Below are 14,243 nucleotides of genomic sequence, written 5' to 3' on the forward strand. Positions count from 1 at the left end.
ATAAACTAGTCCGACTCCTCTGGTGTAACACACGAGGAGTCAAGACCAAGTGTAATACTCAGGGCTAGCAGGGTTAGAGGGGGGTGAGGTTACTAACTGGACCCAGATGAGAGAGGGGGAAGGAGTCAGATGGGAGGGGGAGAGAGAAGGGAGGGAGGGTGAGAAAAGGGAGGGGAATGAGGAGGGAGTGAGAGCGAGGGGAAGGGAGAGGGGGTTAATATCTGGAATGCTGCTCAGTAGGGGCAGGGGGAGGGGAACTGCCTGAAATATTGGCTACTGGTGCAGGGGAGGGGGAGGGTGCAGCAATGAAATATAGATGGGGGAGAAGGAGGGGTTGAGTAAAACGTTGCATGCAAGAGGGTCCTGTTCCTGAAGGAAAGTTCTTTGATTAGGGGGGCGGGGGAGAGAGACAGAGAGATCCCTGGCCAGGATGGGGGGCAGGGGGTTTGGGGGGGGGGGGGATTTGGAAGCTGCCCAGGGTTGAAAAAATATGTGAAGAAGTTTACATTTTGGAGTGCAAGCTTTGTTGGCTTACACGCCCATAGCAACATGGCTACTGGTCGGCATAAAACCTAAAATGCTCCACAGAGACACTCAGTGACCAGAACCTGCAGACTATGATTTTTTTTTTTGGCTTTAATGCTGAACATATTATTTGCGAGCTATTGTTTTAACAAGTAACATTACGTGACATTTAACATTGAAAACCTCTATTGCAGCACCACCTACAGGCGTAACTGGTACTGCAGTTAAATGTTGATTTTAAATGGGTTTTCCCATTAACATAAGGGTTTTCAATGGTAATTTGAAATGGAATGCTGTGACTCACACAGCGCTTTTAATATATTATAGATTTAAAGCAACTGATTTATTGTGCTGCTATTTATTGATGTGCAGGTCTTGGAATGCTTTTTATTTTACTTCTGCTGTTTCAAAGTTATATTTAAGTATGTCAAAGATCTACCTCTATTACAGTTGGGTGTTAGTGAGTGGTAAAGTAACGTTTTGGGATACAGTATATGAGTAATTTAAGACATGACGTGTGGTGAGTGTAACACGCTTGGGAGGAACAGGTGACTTTGGGCCTATGGTTCCCAAAGCTCTCCACCACTGGGACATCCTCGCCTCATGTCTCGGTCTGTTGTAGACTCATTGATAGAGATTGATTGTGATGATGAGTCAATAATTCCATTATCGTATCATGTGACTACCAGGATGGTAGAAGGTGAACTCGATGGACCCTGGTCTTTTTCCTCCAGCAATTCCTATGTTCCGAAAAGTGCCCAGCCCATTCCATGTATGACTACTGATCATGTTAGTCAAGCTCTAGTGAATTGTCGAGGGATATTTTTCCTTCAATAACAGGGTAGTTGCCGTTTGAAATCAGAAAAATTGTGTTGAAGTCAAACAAAATGGAAATTAAGGTAGAGATAAAGAAAATTCAAATTATTTTTAAGGTCAAGGTTACATTTATGGCTCAACATTCAACCCCATGTGAAGACATGGAAAGTTCCGGATTGTTGTTGAAGAGAACTAATTGCAAATGTCACTAATAAATGTACAGTGCACTTTGCTGTTTAATGCTGTAATCGTTTTCTTTACAAAACTGTTTGAAGTTATAGGCAGAATTAGTCAACAAAATTAAGACCGGGACCTGGAGCAGGAACACTAACACTGGAACACACTCATTGTTTCTCATTTCATGGTCACACTGACAGTGCAGTGTGTGAGCAAGTATGCAATTGATGATGACAACTAGTTTACATATTCTACGGATCTGAACATGTCAGGAACAAAAGACTGGAACTTTAACCCTCCCTGATCAGCAGGAACAGATTATGGGCGGCTCCATTCCCATCGATTCCCAGAATGAATTGCAGATCAGCGTCTCAGGAAGTACATGAAACCCCGATGGAAATGTGTAAAAAAAATAATCACTGCGTCTTACAACAGAAACTCGAGTGAAGCCATGTTTGGCACATATTGGTCAGGGACCTCGCACTGTAACCTTGTACAAGCCTGTATAGATTTTATATTAGTAATTCGCAAAAGACAGGGAAGAGGGGAGATTGCATCACTGAAATAACGAAAATAAAATTCATTAAGGGGAAGCTAGATAATTACATGAGGAAGAAAGGAATAGAAGGATATGCTGATAGGGTGAGATGAAGAGGGGTGGGAGTAGGCTCATGTGGAGCATAAACACCGGCATGGACCTTTTGGGCCGAATGGCCTGTTTCTGTGCAATCATTTCTATGTAATTCTTTGTACATTCATTACAATGGTAAAATTGTGGCTCTATAACTGAACAGAAGTGAAAATGGTCACAGATCTTGAGTCGGGTCATTACCGTATTGGTCACCTATTTTCCTTTCTTCTGATTTACAGGTGGTTGTAGGAGATAAAGTGGTCTTGAATCCCGTCAACGCTGGGCAGCCACTGCATGCTAGCAGTTACGAGCTGTTAGACAACCCAGGTTGCAAAGAGGTAAGTAAAAATGACACAAGTGTTGGTGAACTCTCTACTGTTGGGGATCCGATGAAAAAAATAACCAAACCTTTTCTATACCAGGTGAATGCTGTGAATTGCAACACAAGTTGGAAGATAGCGCTGTTCATGAAGCACAGCGATTACCGCGACGATGTTCTTAAAGGGGTCAGTGCTTTTCTTTGTTTCCCTTCCTTTTGCTTCCGATCTGATTTATGCCACAGATCGCTTCAAAGTCGATGTAACCTAAACAATTTCCCCCCGTCAATCTGCAGGGCGACGTGGTGAGGCTTTTCCACGCGGAGCAAGAAAAGTTCCTAACTTGCGATGAGTATAAGAAACAGCAGCACATCTTCCTGAGAACCACACTGCGCCAATCGGCAACCTCCGCTACGAGTTCCAAAGCACTCTGGGAAGTTGAGGTATAAACAATAACTTAATTTCATGTACTATGTATTGTTAACATTGCTTTCAATCCTTCCTATTAAATGAGTGATTTAATGTAAAATTTGTTTTTTAGAGAGGGGTAAACAAGTAGAGAAGACCCTTACTGAAGAGTTGCCCAAAAACCCAATCTATTTGTAGCACAACGGCCATGTTTTTTGGGTTTGTACACCAAATAATTTCTTCGCTTTAGCTTTACTGACCAGCCTGTAAGCAGACCTCGTACTCCTTATGATCTGGAGCGCACCCTAGCTTGCCAATTATCCATGTAAATAATAGTGAGACCCAGTGAAACGGTGCTTAGTGTAGACCAACAACCAGAATGTATCATGTGCCCCCAAGTCATTCTTCTCTCTTCAAAAAGCTGGACTGAATATACACTCTTACCAGACTGAAACACAGGCTCTAAACCAACAAATGATTTTGTTTAAATAAGAGGTCAATGAACAGTATACAGTATAAAACAGTGCATCACCTTCCTCGGTACATATGATAAAGACGCCGCTTGCCCTCTCCCTAAATGTTTTTTTTATTTGTTCATGGGATGTGGGCGTCGCTGGTGAGGCCAGCATTTGTTGCCCATCCCTAATTGCCCTCGAGAACGTGGTGGTGAGCCGCCTTCTTGAACCGCTGCAGTCCGTGTGGTGAAGCTTCTCCCACAGTGCTGTTAGGAAGGTAGTTCCAGGATTTTGACCCAGCGGCGATATATTTCCAGGTCGGGTTGGTGTGTGACTTGGAGGGGAACGTGCAGGTGGTGTTGTTCCTATGTGCCTGCTGCCCTTGTCCTTCTAGGTGGTAGAGGTCACGGGTTTGGGAGGTGCTGTGGAAGAAGCCTTGGCGAGTTGCTGCAGTGCATCCTGTGGATGGTGCACACTGCAGCCACAGTGCGCCGATGGTGAAGGGAGTGAATGTTTAGGGTGGTGGATGGGGTGCCAATCAAGCGGGCTGCTTTGTCCTGGATGGTGTCGAGCTTCTTGAGTATTGTTGGAGCTGCACTCATCCAGGCAAGTGGAGAGTATTCCATCACACTCCTGACTTGTGCTTTGTAGATGGTGGAAAGACTTTGGGGAGTCAGGAGGTGAGTCACTCGCCGCAGAATACCCAGCCTCTGACCTGCTCTTGTAGCCACAGTATTTATATGGCTGGTCCAGTTAAGTTTCTGGTCAATGGTGACCCCCAGGATGTTGATTGTGGGGGATTCGGCAATGGTAATGCCATTGAATGTCAAGGGGAGGTGGTTAGACTCTCTCTTGTTGGAGATGGTCATTGCCTGGCACTTGTCTGGCACGAGTGTTACTTGCCAGCTTATGAGCCCAAGCCTGGATGTTGTCCAGGTCTTGCTGCATGTGAGCACGGACTACTTCATTATTTGGGGGGTTGCGAATGGAACTGAACACTGTGCAATCATCAGCGAACATCCCCATTTCTGACCTTATGATGGAGGGAAGGTCATTGATGAAGCAGCTGAAGATCGTCGGGCCTAGGACACTGCCCTGTAGACTTGCTAGCTGTAGCTTCATTTTGGCGTGGCATTTTTGTTGGGTTGGCATGAAACTTAAAACACATAGCTCTTTGGCTGATAGCTGCAAAGCTGACACTGCCTCCTTAGACAGACTTACCCACAGCAAAATGATGGGAACTCCTTTGATGTTATACTGAAACAAAAGTCAGTGGATGACTGCATCTCTCATAATTGCATTAGGTCAATAGCCATCCCCATAGGGTTACATTTCTCTCATTGATATCAATTGGATAGGCAATCTTTGACAATGGAAAGGAAAGCTGTGATTGAATGGATTGATTCCTGCCATTCAAACAACTCACACTTCGTGTTGGCCAAAGCAATGAACATCCTGCTACCAACCTGTCTGGGGGTCTGGCCTGACGGCTTTTCTTTGGGAAACAATCAGTGTGTCTTTAGGTGTTAACCCCTCACATACTGTTTCTAACAATGCAAAATACAAGTTAAAAATTCAACGCAGTCAAAAATCTATCGCAACAAATTGAAAATAAAAATATTATACATTTCCATTTATAATTAGAATATGAATAACACTTTCTTAAGTTATGATATCTTCAGTGTTTATTTTCCAAATTCCCTTGTTTACACACAGCATGAATATAGCTGATGAGCCTAATAACTGTTAAGGGCAGGGGTGTAAAGAAGCACTGAAGCTTGCTCTAAGCTCAATATCCATGTTGACATGTTTCATGTTTCCATTTCCCATGCTTTACTCTGAAAGTATCCTGTTGTTTATTTGGTTAATTAGACTGTTTCCTCTTGCAGGTTGTACACCACGACCCCTGTCGGGGAGGAGCAGGACACTGGAATAGCCTGTTTAGGTTCAAGCATCTGGCTACAGGAAACTACTTGGCCGCAGAGGTAGGAACAAATTGTACATCAGTAAAACAATATCACAGTGCTGACAGTAATGACATCAAGTATTGTGCTTTTTTTTGGCATTCTATACATCACAACGTGGTGTGTTTTGTTTTAAGCACTCATTTCAAACATGCAACCATTCCTCATCCTCGTCTAGAATAAGATGCTGACTGTAGAGTGAATCCTCTTTATTCGGTTTGGGTTCCTTGCAATTGAACTGAACTATTTTGGCATCTGGTCAACTTGTACTCAAAAGGTTACTGACACAAAGGGAGCATTCAGCAGGTATAACCATTAGTTTTGTTCTGTTTTTTGCTCTGCACTGATCCCCATAATTTATTGCCATCTATCTTTCACTAACTTCCTGCCAGGACATATGCAAATATCTGGTTACCTAATCCAAACAGTTTCGATTTGAAATGTCCAAACCCAATGCCTAAACAGAAAGAAAGAAAGAACTTGCCTTTATAAAGCACCTATCATGACCTCAGGACATTCCACAGCACCAATGAAATACTCATGAAGTGTAGTCACTGTTGTAATGTAGGGAAATGCGGCAGCCAATTTGCGCACAGCAAGATCCCACAAATAGCAATGTGATATTTACCAGTTAATCTGTTTCAGTGATGTTGGTTGAGGGATCAATATTGGCCAGGACACCGGGGAGAACTGCCCTGCTCCTCCTCAAAATAGTGATGTGTGAGCTTTTACATCCACCTGAGAGGGCAGACGGGGCCTCGGTTTAATGCCTCATCTGAAAGATGGCACCTCTGACACTGCAGCACTCCCACAGTACTGCACTGGAGTGTCGGCCTAGATTATGTTATATTGGAAACCTGAGGGATGAACTTCCTCTGCTTTGTGCCCATGGAGCCCTCAGTTCCTGGGCGCAAAATAGAGGGAAAAGGGGAGGAGACCCATGACGCTGGCTCCTCCCCGCTTTGCGTTGCCTCGGGAATAGCCTGGGTTTCGTCTTGATGGCAAGTGTAAGCATTCAAATCCCATATGAATGAGGCAGGTGTACCGAAGTGGCACTTCCACCTTCGATTTCCTCTGCTAATACCAAATGCCCATTTAAGAAGAGCGCCTAGAAGAAGCCAGTCTTAGGCTTCATGCCAGGGCGCCCTCAGATCAGAGGATACAATAGGCTAAATTAACATTCTTTTTAACATTCCCCCCGCACCCCCCCCCCCATTAATTCTTTGGGTGTGGTCACTATCTGGCTGCTAGTTTTGGACAGAAGCCAGAATTGGATTTCCCCAGCCCCGTTTCCAGGCACAGGGTCCTGCCAAGTGACAGGGCTGCACCTGAGGTATGTTCGGCCTACGTTAATGCCTTGCATCTACAAAGACCGTTGACTCAGGTCAAGCAAGGCAGACACCACCTTGGATCTTCTCCACCGTACATGCTTCCAGGTGGGTGGGGGAGGAGACTCAACCCTTAGATACTGCTAGCTATAAATAAAAACAGAAAATGCTGGAAATACTCAGCAAGTCAGGCAGCATCTGTCGAGAAAGAAACAGAGTTAACGTTTTAGGTCAAAGACCTTTCATCGGAACGGGAAGAAGTTGAAGATTTAACAGTTTTTAAGCAACTACAGAGCCAGGGAAAGGGGGCAGGGGGAGGAAAGAACAAATGGGAAGGTCTCTGAAAGGGTGGAGGGCAGGAGTGGTTAAAAGATGATAGTGCAAGGCAAGGAGGGTGGTAATGGGACAAGTAAAGAATCAAAAGATGGGTCTAGAGGAGGTATAAATGTTTATAACAGAACCATTACCAACACCTGCTGTCCGAAAAAATGGGAGCAGTGGTTATGATCTGAAGTTATTAAAATCGATGTTGAGTCCAGAAGGTTGTAAAGTGCCTAAATGAAAGATGAGGTGCTGTTCCTCCAACTCCTGTTGAGCTTCATTGGAACAGTGTAAGAGGCCAAGAACAGAGAGGTCAGAGTGGGAGTGGGACAGGGAATTAAAATGGCGAGTGACCGGCAGGTCAGGGTCACACTTGTGGACTGAGCGGAGGTGTTCAGCAATGCGATCACCCAATCTGCGTTTGGTCTCCCCAATGTAGAGGAGACCGCATTGTGAGCAGTGAATACAGTAAACTGAATTGAAAGAAGTACAAGTAAATTGCTGTTTCACTTAGAAGGAGTGTTTGGGGCCCTGCACGGTGGGAAGGGAGGAGGTGAAGGGGCAGGTGTTGCATCTCCTGCGCTCGCACAGGAAGGTGCCGTGGGAAGGAGAGCGGATGTCGGTGGTGATGGAAGAGTGGACCAGGATGTTGTGAAGGGAATGATTCCTTCGGAATGCTGAAAGGGAAGGGGAGGGGAAGATGTGTTTGGCAGCGGCATTGCGTTGGAGGTGGCGGAAATGGTAGAGGATGTGGAGGCTGGTGGGGTGGAAGGTGAGGACAAGGGGGACCCTATCATGGTTCTGGGAGGGTTTTAGTAGGGAGGGGAAGGGGTGAGGCAGAAGTGCGGGATGGACATAGTCAAGGGCCCTGTCAGCTACAGTGGAGGGGAATCCTCGTTTAAGGAAAAAGGAAGATGTCTGGGAAGCACTGGTGTGGAAGGTGGCATCGTCAGAACAGATGCAACGGAGACGGAGAAATTGGGAGAATGGAGTAGAGTCCTTACAGGAAGTGGGGTGGGAGGATGTGTAATTAAGGTAGCTGTAGTAGATATTAGTCAACGGCCTATCCCCAGAAATGGAGATAGAGAAGTTGAGGAAGGGAAGGGAAGGGAAGAGTCGGAGATGGACCATGTGAAGGTGAGGGAGGGGTAGAAATTGGAAGCAAATTTGATGAAAATTTCCAGTTCGGGGCCAGAGCAGGAAACGGCACTGAAACAGTCAACATTGTACTGGAAAAAGAGGTGAGGAAGGGGACCTGAGTAGCTATCTGGATATATCAAATTGATGGTGGGTAGCCTACAGTTTGGATTTAACATTTATAAAGTATCAACTGAAATGGGCCTGGAAATAAATATTTGTCTATTCCTCCCTAATAAAGCTGCAGTGTCAGACAACTTAAAATAATGAGCTACAGGCAAGGCTGTATTTATTGCCCATCTCCAGTTGCCCAACTGGTGGACCTTCTCTTTGAACCATTGCAGTCCTTGTGGTGCCTGTGCTCCCACAATGATGCTGGTCGGGAATTTCAGGATATTGACTCAGCAATAACAACAACTCGCATTTATATAAAGCGCCTTTAACATAGTAAAACATCCCAAGGTGCTTCACAGGAGTGTTATCACAGAAAATTTGACACCGAGCCACATAAGGAGATAGTAAGGCTGGTGACCAAAAGCTTGGTCAAAGAGGTGGGTTTTAAGGAGCATCTTAAAGGAGGAGAGAGAGGTGGAGAGGTTAGGGAGGGAATTCCAGAGCTTAGAGCCTAGGCAGCTGAATGCACAGCCACCAATGGTGGGATGATTAAAATCGGGGATGCGCGAGAGGCCTGAATTGGAAGAGTGCAGAGATCTCGGAGGGTTGTAGGGCTGGAGGAGGTTACAGAGATAGGGAGGGGCCATGGAGAGATTTGAAAACAAGGATGAGAATTTTAAATTTGAGGCGTTGGCAGACTGGGAGCCAGTGTAGGTCAGCGAGCACAGGGGTGACGGGTGGACGGGAATTGGTGCGAGTTAGGATACAGGCGGCAGAGTTTTGGATGAGCTCAAGTTTATGGAGGGCTCAGGATGGGAGGCCAGCTGGGGGAGAGCATTGGAATAGTCAAGTCTGGAGGTAGCAAAAGCATCGATGAAGGAATGGCGGTGCATGTCCAAGTCAGGATGTTGTGTAATTGGAGGGGATCTTGAAGGTGATGGTATTCCCACGTTTTTGCTGCTCCTGTCCTCCTTGGTCGTAGAGGTAATAGGGCAGCGAGGTACTATAACAGTAACCCTGGTGAATTGCTGTAGTGTATCCTGTGGATCGCACTCACAGTGGTGGATGGGGTGGATATTGAGTCCAGTGGCAGGGGCACCGATTAAGTGACCTGCTCTGTCCTGGATGGTGTTGAGCTTCTTGAGTGTTGTTTTAGACTGCACCCGTCTCGGTGTGTGGTGAGTGTTCCATCACACTCCTGACGAGGTTTGTAGATGGGGCAGAGACTTTGAGGGGTCAGGAAGTGAGCCACTCATCAGTGTCCAGCCTCTGTCCTATTCTTGTAGCCACAGTGCTGATATGGCTGGTCCAGTTATGCCTCTGGTCAATGATGACTCCCTAGATGTTGATACTGGCAACTCAGCAGTGCTGGTTGAGCCTTTTCTTGCTGGAGATGGCCATTGCTTGGCACTTATGTGGCATGAATGTTACCTGTCACTTGTCAGCCCAAGCCTGGTCCTGCCATAGGCTGGCATAGCCAGCTTAACATTGTAGACTCAATAGCGAACAGCCCTTGTCCTGATTTTGTGACGGAGGAAAGGTCACTGATGAAGCAGCTGAAAATGGTTGTCTGAGGAGTGTCCCCCGAGGAACTTCTGGGCAATGTCCTGGAGCTGCAATGGTTGGCCTCTGACGACCACAACCATCTTCCTTTGTGGCAGGTATGACCCTAGCCACCAGGGCTCCTTGATGCCAGTTCTCATTGGGTAGACGTGGATAAAAAAGGTGATTGAACACTGCCTCAATGTAAATGCTTTACCTCGCAGATACTTAATGTCAGCATATTAAATTTTCTTTTAGCTACCACATTATTTTATCAGAATAAATTATAGAATCATAGAAGTTACAACATGGAAACAGGCCCTTCGGCCCAACATGTCCATGTCGCCCAGTTTATACCACTAAGCTAGTCCCAATTGCCTGCACTTGGCCCATATCCCTCGATACCCATCTTCCCCATGTAACTGTCCAAATGCTTTTTAAAAGACAAAATTGTACCCGCCTCTACTACTGCCTCTGGCAGCTCGTTCCAGACACTCACCACCCTTTGAGTGAAAAAATTGCCCCTCTGGATCCTTTTGTATCTCTCCCCTCTCACCTTAAATCTGTGCCCCCTCGTTATAGACTCCCCTACCTTTGGGAAAAGATTTTGACTATCTACCTTATCTATGCCCCTCATTATTTTATAGACTTCTATAAGATCACCCCTTAACCTCCTACTCTCCAGGGAATAAAGTCCCAGTCTGTCTAACCTCTCCCTGTAAGTCAAACCATCAAGTCCCGGTAGCATCCTAGTAAATCTTTTCTGCACTCTTTCTAGTTTAATAATATCCTTTCTATAATAGGGTGACCAGAACTGTACACAGTACTCCAAGTGTGGCCTCACCAATGCCCTGTACAACTTCAACAAGACATCCCAACTCCTGCATTCAATGTTCTGACCAATGAAACCAAGCATGCTGAATGCCTTCTTCACCACCCTATCCACCTGTGACTCCACTTTCAAGGAGCTGTGAATCTGTACTCCTAGATCTCTTTGTTCGATAACTCTCCCCAACGCCCTACCATTAACGGAGTAAGTCCTGGCCCGATTCGATCTACCAAAATGCATCACCTCACATTTATCTAAATTAAACTCCATCTGCCATTCATCGGCCCACTGGCCCAATTTATCAAGATCCCGTTGCAATCCTAGATAACCTTCTTCACTGTCCACAATGCCACCAATCTTGGTGTCATCTGCAAACTTACTAACCATGCCTCCTAAATTCTCATCCAAATCATTAATATAAATAACAAATAACAGCGGACCCAGCACCGATCCCTGAGGCACACCGCTGGACACAGGCATCCAGTTTGAAAAACAACCCTCGACAACCACCCTCTGTCTTCTGTCGTCAAGCCAATTTTGTATCCAATTGGCTACCTCACCTTGGATCCCATGAGATTTAACCTTATGTAACAACCTACCATGCGGTACCTTGTCAAATGCTTTGCTGAAGTCCATGTAGACCACGTCTACTGCACAGCCCTCATCTATCTTCTTGGTTACCCCTTCAAAAAACTCAATCAAATTCGTGAGACATGATTTTCCTCTCACAAAACCATGCTGACTGTTCCTAATCAGTCCCTGCCTCTCCAAATGCCTGTAGATCCTGTCCCTCAGAATACCCTCTAACAACTTACCCACTACAGATGTCAGGCTCACTGGTCTGTAGTTCCCAGGCTTTTCACTGCCGCCCTTCTTAAACAAAGGCACAACATTTGCTACCCTCCAATCTTCAGGCACCTCACCTGTAGCGGTGGATGATTCAAATATCTCTGCTAGGGGACCCGCAATTTCCTCCCTAACCTCCCATAACGTCCTGGGATACATTTCATCAGGTCCCGGAGATTTATCTACCTTGATGCGCGTTAAGACTTCCAGCACCTCCCTCTCTGTAATATATACACTCCTCAAGACATCACTATTTATTTCCCCAAGTTCCCTAACATCCATGCCTTTCTCAACCGTAAATACCGATGTGAAATATTCATTCAGGATCTCACCCATCTCTTGTGGTTCCGCACATAGATGACCTTGTTGATCCTTAAGAGGCCCTACTCTCTCCCTAGTTACCCTTTTGCCCTTTATGTATTTGTAGAAGCTCTTTGGATTCACCTTTGCCTGATCTGCCAAAGCAATCTCATATCCCCTTTTTGCCCTCCTGATTTCTCTCTTAACTCTACTCCGGCAATCTCTATACTCTTCAAGGGATCCACTTGATCCCAGCTGCCTATGCATGTCATATGCCTCCTTCTTATTTTTGACTAGTGCCTCAATCTCCCGAGTCATCCAAGGTTCCCTACTTCTACCAGCCTTGCCCTTCACTTTAGAAGGAATGTGCTTACCCTGAACCCTGGTTAACACACTTTTGAAAGCCTCCCACTTACCAGACGTCCCTTTGCCTGCCAACAGACTCTCCCAATCAACTTCTGAAAGTTCCTGTCTAATACCATCAAAATTGGCCTTTCCCCAATTTAGAATTTTAACTTTTGGGCCAGACCTATCCTTCTCCATAGCTATCTTAAAACTAATGGAATTATGATCACTGGTCCCAAAGTGATCCCTCACTAACACTTCTGTCACCTGCCCTTCCTTATTTCCCAAGAGGAGGTCAAGTTTTGCCCCCTCTCTAGTCGGGCCATCCACATACTGAATGAGAAATTCCTCCTGAATACACTCAACAAATTTCTCTCCATCCAAGCCCCTAATGCTATGGCTGTCCCAGTCAATGTTGGGAAAGTTAAAGTCCCCTACTATTACCACCCTATTTTTCTTGCAGCTGTCTGTAATCTCCTTACATATTTGCTCCTCAATTTCCCGTTGACTATTTGGGGGTCTGTAGTACAATCCTATCAAAGTGATCTCTCCCTTCTTATTTTTCAGTTCTACCCATATGGACTCAGTGGGCGAACCCTCGGATATATCCCCTCTCACGACTGCCGTGATGTTCTCCCTAATCAAGAACGCAACTCCCCCTCCTCTCTTACCTCCTGCTCTATCTTTCCTATAGCATCTGTACCCTGGAACATTGAGCTGCCAGTCCTGCCCCTCCCTTAGCCATGTTTCAGTAATAGCTATAACATCCCAGTCCCATGTACCCATCCATGCCCTGAGTTCATCTGCCTTGCCCATCAGACTTCTTGCATTGAAATAAATGCAGTTTAATCTAGACTTCCCTTGGTCTTTGCCCTGCTTTCTCAGACCATCTGTCCGGTCATGTTCTGTACACTCTCCCTTACTGCCTTTTGTTTCTGTCACCACTTTATTTCCCACTGACTTCCTGCATCGGTTCCCATCCCCCTGCCACATTAGTTTAAACCCTCCCCAACAGCACTGGCAAACACTCCCCCTAGGACATTGGTTCCAGTCCTGCCCAGATGCAGACCGTCCAATTTGTACTGGTCCCACCTCCCCCAGAACCGGTTCCAATGGCCCAGGAATTTGAATCCCTCCAGCTTGCACCATCTCTCAAGCCACGTATTCATCTTAGCTATCCTGTCATTCCTACTCTGACTAACCCGTGGCACTGGTAGCAATCCTGAGATTACTACCTTTGAGGTCCTACTCTTTAGTTTAACTCCTAACTCCCTAAATTCAGCTTGTAGGACCTCATCCTGTTTTTTACCTATATCGTTGGTGCCTATATGCACCACGACAACTGGCTGTTCACCCTCCCCCTCCAGAATGTCCTGCAGCCGCTCCGAGACATCCTTGACCCTTGCACCAGGGAGGCAACATACCATCCTGGAGTCTCGGTTGCGTCCGCAGAAACGCCTGTCTATTCCCCTTACAATCGAGTCCCCTATCACTATAGCTCTGCCACTCTTTTTCCTGCCCTCCTGTGCAGCAGAGCCAGCCACGGTGCCATGAACCTGGCCACTGCCACCTTCCCCTGGTGAGCTATCTCCGCCAACAGTATCCAAAACGGTATACCTGTTTTGGAGGGAGATGACCGCAGGGGACCCCTGCACTGCCTTCCTACTCTTCCTCTGTCTGTTGGTCACCCATTCACTATCTCCCTCAGTAATTTTTATCTGCGGTGTGACCAACTCACTGAACGTGCTATCCACGACTTTCTCAGCATCGCGGATGCTCCAAAGTGAGTCCATCCGCAGCACCCCTTATTTGTTTTGTTTTACTGTCACCATCGTCTAGCGAGGAGCACATTGAAGGAGCAAACTTATCTATTTATATTTATATTTAACTAATTTATATTTGCATTTCCAAACATTTCCAAACATCCTCATCACATCTCCAGGATGTCTCAAATCATTTCACAGACCATGAATTATTTTTGAAGTGCAGTCATGTTGATGTGTAGGCAACATGGCAGCCATTTTGTGCACAGCTAGATCCCATAAACAGCAGTGAGGTGACTGACCAGTCTTTTAGTGGTGGTTGAGAGAAGAGCGTTGACCAGGACATGGGGAGAACTCTTCCCCCCCCGCCCCCAAATTGTGTTGGGGAGGGGCTGTTAATTAATATCCATCTGAATCACCAAGGC

The 14,243-nt window shown here is 46.0% G+C and overlaps 1 protein-coding gene across 3 annotated transcripts in view; it reads left to right on the forward strand.

The window, feature by feature from the left end:
* Positions 1-14,243, forward strand: part of itpr2 (inositol 1,4,5-trisphosphate receptor, type 2) — a 295,275-nt gene that overhangs the window by 83,410 nt on the left and 197,622 nt on the right. For all 3 annotated transcript variants that reach the window (XM_068004673.1, XM_068004674.1, XM_068004675.1), the window contains exons 6-9: positions 2,389-2,487; positions 2,572-2,655; positions 2,763-2,909; positions 5,219-5,314. In XM_068004673.1, coding sequence (XP_067860774.1) covers positions 2,389-2,487; positions 2,572-2,655; positions 2,763-2,909; positions 5,219-5,314 — 426 coding nt within the window. The remainder of the gene's footprint in view (positions 1-2,388; positions 2,488-2,571; positions 2,656-2,762; positions 2,910-5,218; positions 5,315-14,243) is intronic.

Source organism: Heptranchias perlo, chromosome 24 (genome assembly GCF_035084215.1).
Source record: "Heptranchias perlo isolate sHepPer1 chromosome 24, sHepPer1.hap1, whole genome shotgun sequence".
In the NCBI taxonomy this organism is placed as follows: domain Eukaryota; kingdom Metazoa; phylum Chordata; class Chondrichthyes; order Hexanchiformes; family Hexanchidae; genus Heptranchias; species Heptranchias perlo.